Source organism: Pundamilia nyererei, unplaced genomic scaffold (assembly GCF_000239375.1).
Source record: "Pundamilia nyererei isolate P.nyererei 1_Seehausen unplaced genomic scaffold, PunNye1.0 scaffold00058, whole genome shotgun sequence".
NCBI classification, from domain to species: Eukaryota; Metazoa; Chordata; class Actinopteri; order Cichliformes; family Cichlidae; genus Pundamilia; species Pundamilia nyererei.
The window spans coordinates 3,203,126-3,217,139 of NW_005187459.1; the positions used below are offsets into that span (position 1 = coordinate 3,203,126).

The window sequence follows — 14,014 nt, forward strand, 5'->3', positions numbered from 1 at the left end:
CAGGTCCCACCGAGATTTGAACTCGGATCGCTGGATTCAGAGTCCAGAGTGCTAACCATTACACCATGGAACCCCTGCTGTAGTGTTCATACTGTCAGGTCGTGGCAACCTGCCAAAAAGTATTCTGAATTAAGTAAGACTGGTTCCATCTAAACCCATGCCGGAGGTGGATCAGATGAGAAATAGTATATCCTCATGCGCAATTGTGCAGCCCAATAGTACCACTGAAAGTTAGGACCCTTAAGCCCATCCCTGTCAAATGGCAGATATAACAGAGTTAACCGAAGCCGATGGCGATGATTTTGCCAAATAAAATTGGTAATAATTTTCTTTAAGTTAAGAAAAAGACCTACAGGTACTGGTAGAGGGATATTCTGAAATAAGTAGAGGATTTTAGGGAGTACGCTCATCTTCACAATAATATGATATGTGTAGATTTGCCTACCTATCTACAACCTCTGGCGAAGCGGATGGCACAACACAGAAGAGCACAGATGAGGTCAAGGCCCAGCCAAAAGTGAGTTTCAACAATGAGATGGTATTCATGATAAAAAATGAAAAATGTCAATGTGATGACATCCAAAGAGGGAGCTCGCAGTTCCCAGTTTTCATGCTGAAGTTAAAGTCAGAGGAGGTTTAGAGATGTGGAGTCAGTGAGTCAGGAGAGTGTTTGTGACTATTACGCACAAGCACAACTCAGCACTCAGACACCCCACCGAGTAACTTTGTGTGGTGTACAACTGAATTTCAGACAGCTCTTTAGCACCACATAGTGATTGACAAGTATTTGTAAAGACAGAGGTCATGGTTATCTGCTTGATTTTATACACCTCTCACTGAAAACACAATTGTAGCACAGTTCTGGTGTGCCAGAGAAGACATGCCAAATGGTTTCACCTCCAAAAAGCAGGTCTCACCAATTTTTGAATTCAGATCACTGGATTCTAGGTCCACAGGTTTAGTTAGTTTGTTAAGCAAACCACTTACAGTAACCACCAATCATTCAATCATAAAGGGGCATAACAGACAACTTGGCAAAGAACCAAGTTTAAACTCCATCTTTAGACACTTTACTAGCAGCCTGTCACAAAACCACACACTTTGGTCTAATTTCTTTACCCGAATCTATGAAAAATACCAGATATAACACAGTTTGACAGACATAAAACAGCATGTTTGCACAAACAAGGTGATTCCCAAAGAGCTATAAGCTAAACTGTGGTATATCTCAGCATGGTGTGCAGAATGTCCTTAAAAAAATGAGGATGTTTGACAAGCAGAGGACTAAAGAAGACTACATATAAAAACTAGACGACTGAGACATGCATCTGGCTCTTCAGTTGATCCCTCCAATGTTCATTGAAGCCTTATCAGAAGTGATCTTAGTAAAAAGGTGGCTGGCATGAAGCCCTTTTTGAAGGAAAACTGGGAGAAAAGACTGAAGTATTCAAATCAAATGGCCTGCATTTGTATAGCGCTTTTCTAGTCCCTAAGGACCCCAAAGCGCTTTACACTACATTCAGTCATTCACACACTGGTGATGGCAGCTACATTGTAGCCACAGCTGCCCTGGGGTGCACTGACAGAGGCGCCACAGTAATTTCTGGGTTTCTTGTGTAATTTCTTGTGAAATTACACAAGAACTGGACTTAAAATCAGTGGTAACAAGTCTACAGTTAAAAATTCTTATTCAAATCTTCTACAATGGAACCCCAGAAAGTTCATTCTGTTCATCTGGATGTGGCGTTTTCAGCGAGCGACATGTTTTATCACTTGGATGTTTCACAAAGCGTTTCTCACTGAAAATGACACATCCTTTCTTGGGACTTGGATGATTATGCATTTCTGGTAAATCAGTAGTAGTGACATAAAATGTGTCATCCAGAAGTTCTGCTGGTGGGGAAAACAAGACAAAATCATCAAAAAGAAATGTTTTTATTGTTCTTGCTTCACAGGAAAAAAAAAAGTTTATACAGAAAAGTTACTCACATTCCTGAGAATACAGATTGATCACAGTAGATGTCTGATGGGCACTGGGGGGGACTAACATTGTTTGCAGTCAGGTTTCATGGGTTAGGTTGGGGGGAGTCCTCAGTGAAATTATCATCTCAAAACCAGCAAACGGAAAAGACAAAAAATTTCATCTTCCTGAGACACAAACACATCCATTCAGTTACAAGACCGATGTGTCTAAAGCACAATTTCAACCTTGGGGAGGGTTAATCTTTTTTTCTCCTTTTTTTTTAAGCTGTGCATTTTTCTGTACATCAATGTAGCTCAGAGAAATAAAAGTCAGTAGTACAGCATTTCAACTGCCTCCCTTGAGACAGTCATGCAAGAACCGCTCCCTGTTAGAAGACTGAACATTTGCACTAGTACATATTCACAGACATTTGTGCTTTTATGATAACTAAACTTGACATGAAGACAACTCCTGGCAAAATAGGTCGTTTATGTCATTGGCAACGACACAGTCAGATCGGTATAAATTAACTGTTTAAGTTTGAAAGCGTTCCCCTTCATTCAGGCTGAGCAAGGAGAAACAGCTCCATCTAGCTCATGGGTGGACTAACTGCATCAAAGCAACAACTGCTTTCTGCTACTCAGGAAGGAAAAACAGATGGAAGCAAATTTTAAGCTGAGGGGTAAAAGAAAACTGCTCTATCAACAGACTAAGCATGTTAAACACACTAGAGATGAGCATTTTTAGCATTTTCATTAATTACTAAAATAATGCATTTACAACACGGGCAGTGTAACTTTTGTGTGCCTTAGTTGGCAGTTGTAGTTTCTCCCCATATTTCTAAATTGTTAAATTCATCTCTACTACCACCACAACTATACTGTGTCATGGAGCAAGATAACAGTACGTGCAGTATGCTTCTGTTTTTGTACCCTCTTGAGAAATGGTATGGAAATACTTTAAAAGAGAATACGGGAAAAACTGGAGTAAACTGGAGACATTTGGAAGCACAGATTCTATTAAAAGTAAAGTAAAAAACGCAATTTTGTAACAAGTAATTTCCTCTTGGAGAGACATGTTTACACGTCGCCCTGCACTGACTTCATTGCAATACTTAAAAAAAAAAAAAGAGAAGAACAAATTAAAGATATTTCTACGAGTAGATTTTTAATCACAGTTAAAATAAAGTTCAGTTCTGAAATAGAGAAATGAAAATATACGCTTGTTAACAACTTTATCATTTAATTTACAGCAGTGGAGCTTATTATACTCGAGGATGAGAAATTATGTAAGGAGTAAAAACTTTTCCTAGCTTCACATTTATTCCACACTTATTCAAAAGATGTCTCACAAGTTCCAGTCATCAGTAGTACATACAAAGTGTTTGGATATCCCAAAGAATTGGTGAAAAGTACATTTTATAATTCCATATAATTACATAACCCTGTTACTTCGCATATCTTGCAAACTTCATGTTAATCAAAACTCTTCCTATATCCCACTGTCAGCTTGAACAAGCCCAAAGTTTTTCTATGAATCACAATTGCTGGTGCCACTAATTTTTTCTAATGTGGACAGAACTAAAGAATAGAAAACAAACAACTAAAAAACAAAACAACCCTTCAACTTCCCAAATAAATTCCCTTTTCACAAAATGATTTTTAAAATATATCAACAGTGAGCACTAAGTTGGCAAGTTAAGGAGGCTTAAAACCTAATTTTTAAATTACAGCCTAATTTTTGAAGAAAGATATTTATCACGGTCATCCTTATGTGTGTGTTTTTGAAAAGCGATTTTTCAACTAGTATACATAAATCTTTTCAATACAATGTAGTCTTTGTAAGTATAGCAGAGTATATAAAATAATAATAAAAGCGTTACAAACAAATATTATAAGGATTTTTAGAAGATGACCCAGGCTAACTGTAAAGACAAGATGTAAAATATTGTACAGGACAGCCTTCCATCTAGGTATGCGTGTCTGAATGGATCATATTGCTTCTTCAAATCAGAACCTAGTTATTAAAAAGTTATACAATGTCTCACACACTCACACACAGCAAGAAAGATGAGTCGAATCAAAGCAGCACAACTGTAGACAGATGAAATGTGTTCCCTGTGACTTTTTCCTCAGTGGCCAAACACGTATTACGAAAAGAAATTGTGCTTTAATGTGGCGTGACAGGACTGACGCAGGAACCTCAACCACAGTCCGCAGAACAGAAAGGAAACTAAATCGTTGCTGAGAATTAATGATTACATGTCGAGGTGTTCAATCTGCCGAGCCCTCACAAGTAGACTAATGGAAGACAAATGTAGTTTGATGCATATTAAGAATCTACTTAAATAAGAGCGCAGATTGTCTCAGGTTTGTGTGCTTTTAGCCGGAAATTCTTATGCCTGATCTGTGAAATCAGCCTCTCATTTATGGACATGTAGAAGCGACTCTACTGTGCACGTCCAGAGGAATTGTTAGAACTTTGCACCTCTCACAAATTTAGCACAGGCAACTCATCTTGCAACATGCTGTCTCCTCCGGAACTGCCTCGGCTTCCTCTTCCTTTTATAGAGAAGAAACTGCCTCACCACAATAGTAGCTCATGAGAGTGTGGTACACCCTAACATGTCAGATATAATACCAATGTGCGCTAACAATTAAATGATATCACAAAACAGTGGTAGTCAAGCCTCAAGCCAAATGTCACGTATTTGATTTTCTTCCAAACAGAGCAAGCGTATTTACTTTAAACATTGTTTTATCGAGCCTAAACACTGCACCTTTAAAAAAATAAAGTTTAAGAGAGCCTCAAACATACGTCACCTGACTATCTTCACCTTTAGCTTACCTATTGAACATAATTTAGATAACACACTTGTTTTTTTTTTTTTCAAAAACAGGACAGAAGCACAAGCCTTGGCACTATTCTACGAGGATTTCCTCAGTCTTCATGGGTTCTAGTGGGGTAACAGAGTTGGACAAATCTGAGCCTTCATCTTTGGAAAATTCTTCACGTGGGAGCAGCGCACCTGAGTTTCCCTGCAGCCCCACTAATCCCCCTTGGGTGAAACACAGATGTCTGATCACCTCATTGGGGCTAGAGAACGTAGTTGCACAAATGTTACACTTGTAAGGCTTCGATGAGCCCATAAACATCGCCTCCATCTGGTTGCTGTCGTCACCTGCAGCGCACAGCTCCATACTCTGCCGGTCCACCATGGTGTATGTGTCGGCCCCCTGGTTTAAGCACACGTGCCGGGCTGCCTGGTTTGCACGGCAAAAGCTCTTGCCACAAGTGCTGCATTTGAAAGGCTTTCCTGTGTGGATGTACATGTGTTCGCGCCAGTGGCTCTTCTGAATAAACTTGCGGCCACAAGTGGAGCACTCGTACTTCCGTCGCTTCACTTCCCGGTCCACGTCTGTGTTCTCCAGGTTGTCGATGTCCGCGATATCTGAAGGAGGAGGCGTATCGGCCTGAGAATTTAACCCTCCCACTCCCCAGCTGGAAGTGGACACCTCTGCTCGAGGAGAGTCTGAATTGGTACCTGAAACAGGGGTTTGCTCACTGTCGCTAATGATCTCGACCGCTGTCGGTGCAACCGAGCCACTTGACCCAGCCTTGTTTCCCTTTAGAACTCCCTCAGCTGGTAAGCCGTGCTCTTTAGTTATGACAGGTGAGAGTGAATTGCTGGGCGCAGTCGAGGTCTGCTGAAGAGCCTGTGTGTGCTGCAGGAGGTGCTCTCGCAGGAGACTTCTCTGGGTAAATCGACTCCTGCAGAGATGGCAGGAGTAATGCTTCCTAAAGGAGGAACTCCGCTTCATTATGCTGGGCTTTACATGGAGGATGGCACCTGCTGACGAACCGTCCGGACTTAGGATATCCATTACCCCGTCCTCAACCATAGGCTTTGCACCACTAGTTGAAGCCTCCATATCTGGGGGTGAGGAAGCTTGCTTTGGTGGTAAGGAATTTGTGTATGAACTAGTAGGCGGCGTGGCTGGATACTTTCCTTCTGAGCTCCCCTGCTCGGTATCAAAGGGTGAAGAGAGATTCTGCCGACTGGGCAGTCTGGCCGACAGCGCAACCTGTTGGTCAGAGATCTGGATGCCATAGAGAGAGGTTGAGAGGTTGATGCTTTGCTCGGGGTGGGAATACACAGACTGGCTTGCCTCCTGCAGGAGTGGATAGGCGTGCAGGAATCTGACCCCCTGCTCCAGTCGTGCAGGGTCTATGAGCTGTGGGGCAAGTTTGCCTGTGTACATCAGGTTGAGGAGGTAGCTGAAGATATCTGGCTGTATGTCCGTAGCCTTAAGACGCACACAGTCACTAAAATACATACAGAATGTGGTCAGTTAACATCAAATGTGATACCTGAGATTTAAAAAAAAAAAAAAAAAAAGCAACAGCAAAATGCTGCAACAAGTTTCAGTTTTCAGCAGGAAAGACAACAGATTCAAGCGAGGACTCCTGATGTCTGAATAATTAAAAACCTGTAACAAGTTGTTTATCACTTTTTTGTTGTTGTTGTTTTTTCATTTTACATCTGCATTATTCTGTTTGAATGCAAATTGTCATCACTGAGGGACTTCTGAGCTATTTCTCTGATACAACTATTAGTACTCTCCCGCTATACCTGTCTTGGTGAATGAAGAGCATTCTAAAGTAGTTGGAGAAGGCAGCGAGGACAGCTTTGTGGGCTTTGAAGAAGACATCTCCTATAGCCACGGTGCAATCGCACAGGAAGCCAAACTCTCTCTGAGCGTTAAGCTGCTGCAGCAGGATAAGACCATGGTTGGCCAACTCCATTCTTCAACCTGCACAAAGACGCACAAAAACACACACAGACACAAGCGACAGTAAGTTTCCTGTCTGGAAGCAGACCAGAGTGTATTGTGACCACAAAGAGTTAGGCTGACGGTGGAGATCTAACGACCCTGTAAAGGCTAACTTGACGCAACCATAAAGAATCATTTAGTGACACTGGAGATCATTTCTCAAGCAATAATTCACAGAAACGCATGCTTATCAAAGGTATGATTTAGCAAATCCAAACATCTTAATCTGAGTGGCTAACTGTATTGAACTCCTGTGGATATTGAGTGTTGTACATTGGTAGACGTGGGAAAAACAAGTTGGCTTCTTATTTAAATTTCATCCAGAACATCAGACGCATGGAAAAAATATTCTTGTTCTGAATGAACTTCAGAGACCAGACACTTTTAATCAATTTTATCCAGACTGACTGGCTGCCTTTGAAGTTTTCAAACTAGCTTTGTACTCAGAGTCCCTAACTGACTTCTAATGGCAGTCTCAAAAACGCTACCCTGAGCTGATGAGAAAACAACAAAACCTAATCATGAAAATTGCAAAATGTCTAACAAAGGCTGTGTTTCTATGGTGATGGATATATATATCCAGGTATATTTTAACAAAAATACACCTTTAAATTGCATTTAAATTCCTATAACAGGAAACTCATCTACTAGATGTGTGAGAGAGGAACATATACAAAAACCTTTTTTTAATTAATACATAATTCTGAAAAAGGTTTCCACTCAGAATATTTAATGGAGAAATTAAAAATTATATCACCATACTACAAACAAACATTGACACAAAAAAATTTAGTCAAAGGGCCTCAAATGACATCCTGGTAGGTAGAAATTGCATGCTTTTTAAATTAATGTTATGTTTTCCACGATGTTTGAGCCTTTAAAAGTTGGAGGAGACAACCACATATAATTTTCAGGTCTGAATAACACATTTGAGCTCTTTTAAAAACTGTGTCCTACGGTGAAAGTGCACTAACTGTTATATACTATATCTGCAGCTCTTGTCTGTGTACAATTAACTTTTTGAAGCACTCAGTTCTGGGTAAGTCCTGGGAATTCAAACTCAAGGAGCATTTCTGAGCTCTGCGGCTTCACCTAACCAATGAGATGAGCTTTTGCTGACCCTAGGTCACCGGAGGACTGAGAGGGCTTTGGGCGATCACATGACCAGGGTTATGGGTGTCGACACACATTCCTAAGACAAACTGGTTCTAGCCCTGTTCAGTAGATAACCATGTGGATCTCCTTGCTACAACAGTTCTCCACATCACGCAAGCAGACAATAAGGGACACCTCACCACTTAACTTCTCATACAGATCAGAATGTGTAGCACCACAAAAAAACATTCAAAAGCCCTCCGCACATCTGCTTCAGAGGTCAGAGTGCAAAGAAGCTGGCATTGCAGCACACCAGGAACATGCTAGAGTTTCTGCAATAAAAACTGGCACAGAAGGCTCAGAAGACTAAATCATAATATAGACCACCTTTGATTCTGTCACACGTAATATTAATATACACTAGGTAGATACACCTTGCTAGAATTACAATTCAGCACTAAATCCAACCTCCACCAATGCTAAATTGCTCACTTTTCTTCATTCACAACAGACAGCTTACAGTCAATTACAGGTGAAATGAATGATCGCTCAATCAATCAATAATAACTTTTCTTAAAAAGTATTTTGCCCTAATTTGGTCATCATACATTAGACATTAACAAGCTAAAATAACAGTACAGAACAATCTGTGGTTCCAGTTTATATTTCTTCTGCTCTTCTCTGTAAAGATGGGCCCCACTACCTTAAATATCTAACCTCACAATATTACACCATCTATGTCAGTGACGATCTGTGCTTTTTATTCAGAATACCTCACAATTCCAAACCGCCACCATCTCCAAACCATGTCTCTAAAATAAATGGAGAAAAAAAATGAACATCCTAATTTTTATGATTTTACTGCTAGGTTATTTTTATCTAGGTGTGCTACAGCTGCGTGTCCTCTTTACAGCACTGCTATATACCTAACAATCAATGAATGGTCTTATTAATAGTTGCCCTGATCCTGGGTACCTACTCTATCACAACATCATAGTTGCTTTTTGAGTACAGTAACATGCATCATGTATGTTATATATCTAATTTTATGTTCACTAGTTTTCGGTTTACAAAGCAGCACAGGAAAACTAAAAGCAACACGACAGAGGCAAATGTTGTCCTTAATAGCTGCTAAACCCACAAGAGAACCAGAAATCATTAATGTATCAGAATCTTCAGTCATTAATTGACTGCTCTTTCTTAATAAATAACCTTTTCACTTATAGATAGATAGATAGATAGATAGATAGATAGATAGATAGATAGATAGATACTGCAAAAGTATTTATTTCTATATGCTGCGGGTTTCTGCAACACCAGAAATCGCGGTGAGCCTCCGAATCCGCCTGTTTTCTTAAAGCAGTCTAATTTGGGGCTTCACTTACGCGATTTAGTAAGATAACAGTACTATTTAACCGCAATCGAGCAACTCGAAAGCCAATAGAGTACGTCTTAATCAATACTAAGTTGTTCGTAACAATGTTGCACCGCCCCCGCTGTGATGTAGACACGTGGAACAGTTACTTCCGTAGTGAGATTCTCCAAAAAAAATACACCGTACAAGTGCCCATGAGGGAAGCATGCGAGGAAGGTAAACACGCTACAGAAATAAAGCATTTCATTACAGAGAACAGAAAATTATACGTCGAGTACATAAAGAAGCCCAGACGGAGCGTACAACACAAGCGCGCTTGGACTGAGTCCTGCCCCTGCCTCAGGTCTCTCTCGGTTGCTATTGCTAGCGCGAGAAAACGGACGTGCGCGCTCGCGCGCGGCCAACACACACATACGAGGAAGGAGAGCGAGCGACGCAAGGGGGATGGGGCTGGTCACGAACGCGTTTCTTTTAACTTCCCCGTGACAATTACAGTATTAGCCGAAGCACACACGAGTAGCGCACTAATTTTACAATACAAGTAAACAAACTGGCTGGTATGTCGCTAAAAACAACCGTACCTGCGCGCTCCTTAAATTGGCGGAGTTTGCCGTGTCGCCGTTGTTTGTTTGTTACCGGAGACTCGTCCGTCCTCTGGGCTCGCAGCAGCTTCAACTGTTCCTTGTAAACGCTGCATTCGTTGGCAGCGGAGAGAGGGTCGTCCGTCGGTGTTTTCCGGTTAGGGGTTTTACGTTACAATCACATGACTGTGGGTAAAAGCCAGCCAAAAACAGCCGTTGTAAAATCCGTTGAGCAGGGGGCGTTTGAGTTAACGTTAATTTCCCGCACTGTGTAACCGCCGCGAGATCAACCCCCGCTTGCCAGCTTTCTTCTTTTTTTTTTTGACAGTCGGCCGAAGAGGTTGAACACAAACAGCCAGCAGCTCCACGCAGTCTGCGAGTTAATAATTGTGCCGCTGCCGTTAACGACACGTAAACATAAAACCAAACTGTGGCAGTGAGTGTCTCTGTGTGTTGGCCATGACTTTTTGGCCACATTACAAACTGCGTTACTCACAGTCGTCTCATGTTTGCATATAAGGTTAAAGTAGATTTTCAACAAGTTAAAGGGCAGTATAGAGATACTTAAGCTAGGCTAACGCAACCGTGCATGTCGGGGGCTGTTGCAGACATCAAATAACGGTTCAAAAGACGAATTAAGATATCTAGGTTTAAATGGTCATTATGGTTTTACTTTTGTTTTTAACAGTAATAATAATTAGGGGAGAAATACTAATTTGTTTATTTTTATTTACAACTTTAACACTTAAATAATTTTATAGTATTTCTTAAATCAGATAAGAATATTAAATGTATTCACAGATTATTAAAAAAATTGCATTGTTCTTTGGAATAAGAAAACTGGTCGCTTTTATGAAGAAGACACCATACTTAATATACCTGTTTAGATTATAATCGAGTAATAATTATATTGCAGTTGAAAACCTAACTGTATGATGATGAATTATATATAACTCAAACATCCACAATCCTGCTGCTGAACTAAAGCATGGTGTATATATTGTTTTGCTGTGCATGTCTCTATATTATACATAATACTGTCAATATTCCATGCATATACTGTATATATAACTAGTGATCCATCTGTTATTTGTTCCACAATTTATTGCACTCTGCACCATTGCATTGCAAATATAAATCTAAACACACTGTACACGTTGTTATTGTTTGTGTTACGTTGCTGTTGTCTTTTTGTCTATTCTGTTAAGTACATTGAGAACAAAGAGAAAAAAGAACAGCACAAATCCTTGTTTGATTTCATATACTTGATCGATAAAGCTGATTCTGATTGTGATGACTGTTGGTCTGTTTTGGTTCCAGTTTCTTAAACAAATCCCTTTATCTTTCAGCAAAACAGAATTTCAGAATTCAAGAATCACATTAAGTAGATCTGTAACACAACTTAAAAGTCTACACTCTCTTTTTATGGTAACTACTTGGTTCCTATATGACTATATCATGTCACATGTTTGGGTAATGTTATATTTATTTATTTTATCAGTATTCTGGCTATTTATTGTCACTTCTTTTTTATTTGTGGAACTAAAGTAATTTCCTGCCACATCTGTAAAAGAGTACAAATAGTAGCAAAGAAACCAACGCTGTACTCTGTATTCTGTAGTGGTAACTTGCCTTGGCAGTGTTATATGTGTAAATTCCTAGTGGCAAACACAGTTAAGGTCTAATATTTCATTAACTTTGTATCACCCAATCACTTGGACACCAACTATAACATTTCTGTTTCTTTTATTTTCAAAAGTTTAATTCCTCAATAAAAAGATGTCCCCTACATCAGTGAAAGTTTCCCAGCAAAGCAAGCTAAAAAATATGTTGCAGAGTTACTTCTTGGAACAGGTTTGGTTGTGATGTCACCAGACATGCTCACCGGTGTGCACCTTAAACTCGTGTTATAGGCGAGACACTTTCCACCTACAACTATGTGATGTGAAAACTCTGAAAATACATCAATTTGTATAGAGTTCAGGAGGGGGCTTTAAGTTACAGCTGTTACTTTGTGAGCTCAAAAAAAAGAAAAGAAAAAAACAAACAAATGCATTGGGAAACTCAAAATGTTGGAAGTCTTATTCTGAAAAGTTTTGTGAAGGGGAAGTAGTTTCAGTTGAATTTTAACCAAAACCAGAGACACAGAAAGTATAGGCGGAGCTTTTCACGAGTGTACTTTGGAGTCATGTCAATATTTTGTCATCAGATGTTGTCATCAGCAAGTTGCTGGATGTTGTCCCAGTGTAAACACCTTTTTTTTTCCAAGGCCTGCCATTACTGAGCTACATTTAAGGACACAGGGTTCACAAGGGAGGATGAACCTAAGCAAGTTGTGGCTCTTTGAAAATGCTTGCTTTGCAGGAGGCTGGGTGGAGTCTATTCAAAGGAGGGGATAAAATGGCTATTAGGTGGGACGTAAGGGCTTTTAAGTCTTTGTCCTGTTAAAAAAAAAAGGAGAAACAATCTTGGCCATAACATTACTTAAGCTACTCGGTTAATAAAAATGTAGATTTATAGATGGTTCAAAATATTTAACAAGCAAAACATGGATGAAGACCACGAGGACGTCAAGGACAAAAGCATATTTGATTACTGAAAGATGCACGGCAGGGATGTACTGAATGTAGTAGATAAACTGTAAACCACTGGATCACTGTTACTGTTTACAATGAGGATCAATACATTCAAGCTTTATTCTGTGTCATTAGGATAAATGTACTCCTTCCCACGTTTGTTTATATGGACTTAATCTGTCTTAAATTTTCTCAGAACAACTTATTCTTTGCAGTTATTACCGGTTAATTCATCTGCGCTGCAGTAACGTATCTTTTAACACGAGAATGGTGAGATTTGTGCCTGTCCCTGCAGTTTATAGGGGCTTGTCGCACAAACGAAATCCTGCTGTTAAGTAATGCATGGCGTGACTGCGTGTGGGGAGCTGAAACACCCAGCTGAACAAGGCCTTTAACGTTAACTGCCGCCCTGCCCCCGTCCTTGGCCTGTTTTGAAACCGGAGTGGTGAGTCACTGCTCTCTCGGTTTAGAAAAACAGATCCGGCCAGGCTGGGGCCCGGCGGGGGGATGGGAAGCCGGCGATAGATGAACAGCGGAGGTGGACGCAGCTGGACTCCCACTCCCAAGGACCCCGACATCCTGACAACCGCCCGGTCGTGTTCCCATAGTGACCGCGGGGATGATCTGAGAGAAGGGAAAGCACCGCCTGAATTAATTGATATGCGCATCTCTCCAGGCCAGTAATCGTGATAGCAGAGTCAGTTGGCCATGTTTCTCATAAAAGGGGAAGCCCGGATCCCCCCCACCCCACAAAAAAAAAAGAAAGAAAAACGGACCGACCGCGAATTTACGTCATTAGGCCTACTCTGTTGCCATGTTTTGTTTGTTTTATTTTGTTGTATTTTTTCCTGGAGTTGATCAAACACGACATATACAGTGCATGTTACCCTGTTATTTTTGGCATACCAGAGTCATGTGTATCACAAGCTAAAAAATAACGTATTAGATTTTGTATTCTTTAGCTGTTAGTTTGACTGCTCTTCTGTTACTTGCCAATTACATTTTCCATTTTCGTTAATCATTGATTGGTTGATTTTCGTAACCTTCTTGGCTATACATGAAGGAGTCGTTAAAAAGGGTGTCAGTAGGTCAACTTTTCTCTAAACTTTTCGGTCAATGCTTGTCTGCCGAAAAGTGATTTCCGATTTTTTCCATGTCTTTCATGTGTTAGTATCTTTATTTACATTATTAAATACACCGTAGTGAATGTGGTTTAGATAGATATTACATAGATAAAATAAAGTCTCTGCATTTGACACCGACTCTGTGTTACTGTGCACATTATAATCAATCAAGTTATTTTTGGTCATTAAAGTATGCTCATAGAACTGTACAATTTCCTCTGCCTTCTTGGCCAGATCTGTCTTGAAAAATAAATTTTTACATTTACGCCATCTCATATAAAAATATTAAGTTGAATTGTTTCATGTTCAGACTTAAACTTTAAAAAAATAAACAAGTTTTATCTTGTAAGAGCAAGGATTACGTTTTGTTTTTTACCTGGTTAAATAAAGGAAAGTTGCCAAAAAAGATTCGATGTTTTACATGTGCGTGTTTTTGTTTCACATGTTGGCCGGCAAACTAATGAA

At 40.0% G+C, this 14,014-nt stretch overlaps 1 protein-coding gene and 1 non-coding gene across 2 annotated transcripts; both read right to left on the reverse strand.

Moving 5' to 3' along the window:
- Position 1: 1 nt before the first annotated feature.
- trnaq-cug (transfer RNA glutamine (anticodon CUG)) lies at positions 2 to 73 on the reverse strand. The gene has a single exon. It is a non-coding gene; the product is annotated as a tRNA-Gln (tRNA).
- Positions 74 to 4,627: 4,554 nt separating this feature from the next.
- zbtb2b (zinc finger and BTB domain containing 2b) lies at positions 4,628 to 10,294 on the reverse strand. The gene is made up of 3 exons (XM_005734484.2): positions 9,850 to 10,294; positions 6,597 to 6,777; positions 4,628 to 6,289 (listed from the first exon to the last, which is right to left on the reverse strand). Exons 2-3 carry the CDS (start codon positions 6,767 to 6,769, stop codon positions 4,885 to 4,887), a joined length of 1,578 nt encoding a protein of 525 aa, XP_005734541.1. The 5' UTR covers positions 6,770 to 6,777; positions 9,850 to 10,294; the 3' UTR covers positions 4,628 to 4,884.
- Positions 10,295 to 14,014: the final 3,720 nt, after the last annotated feature.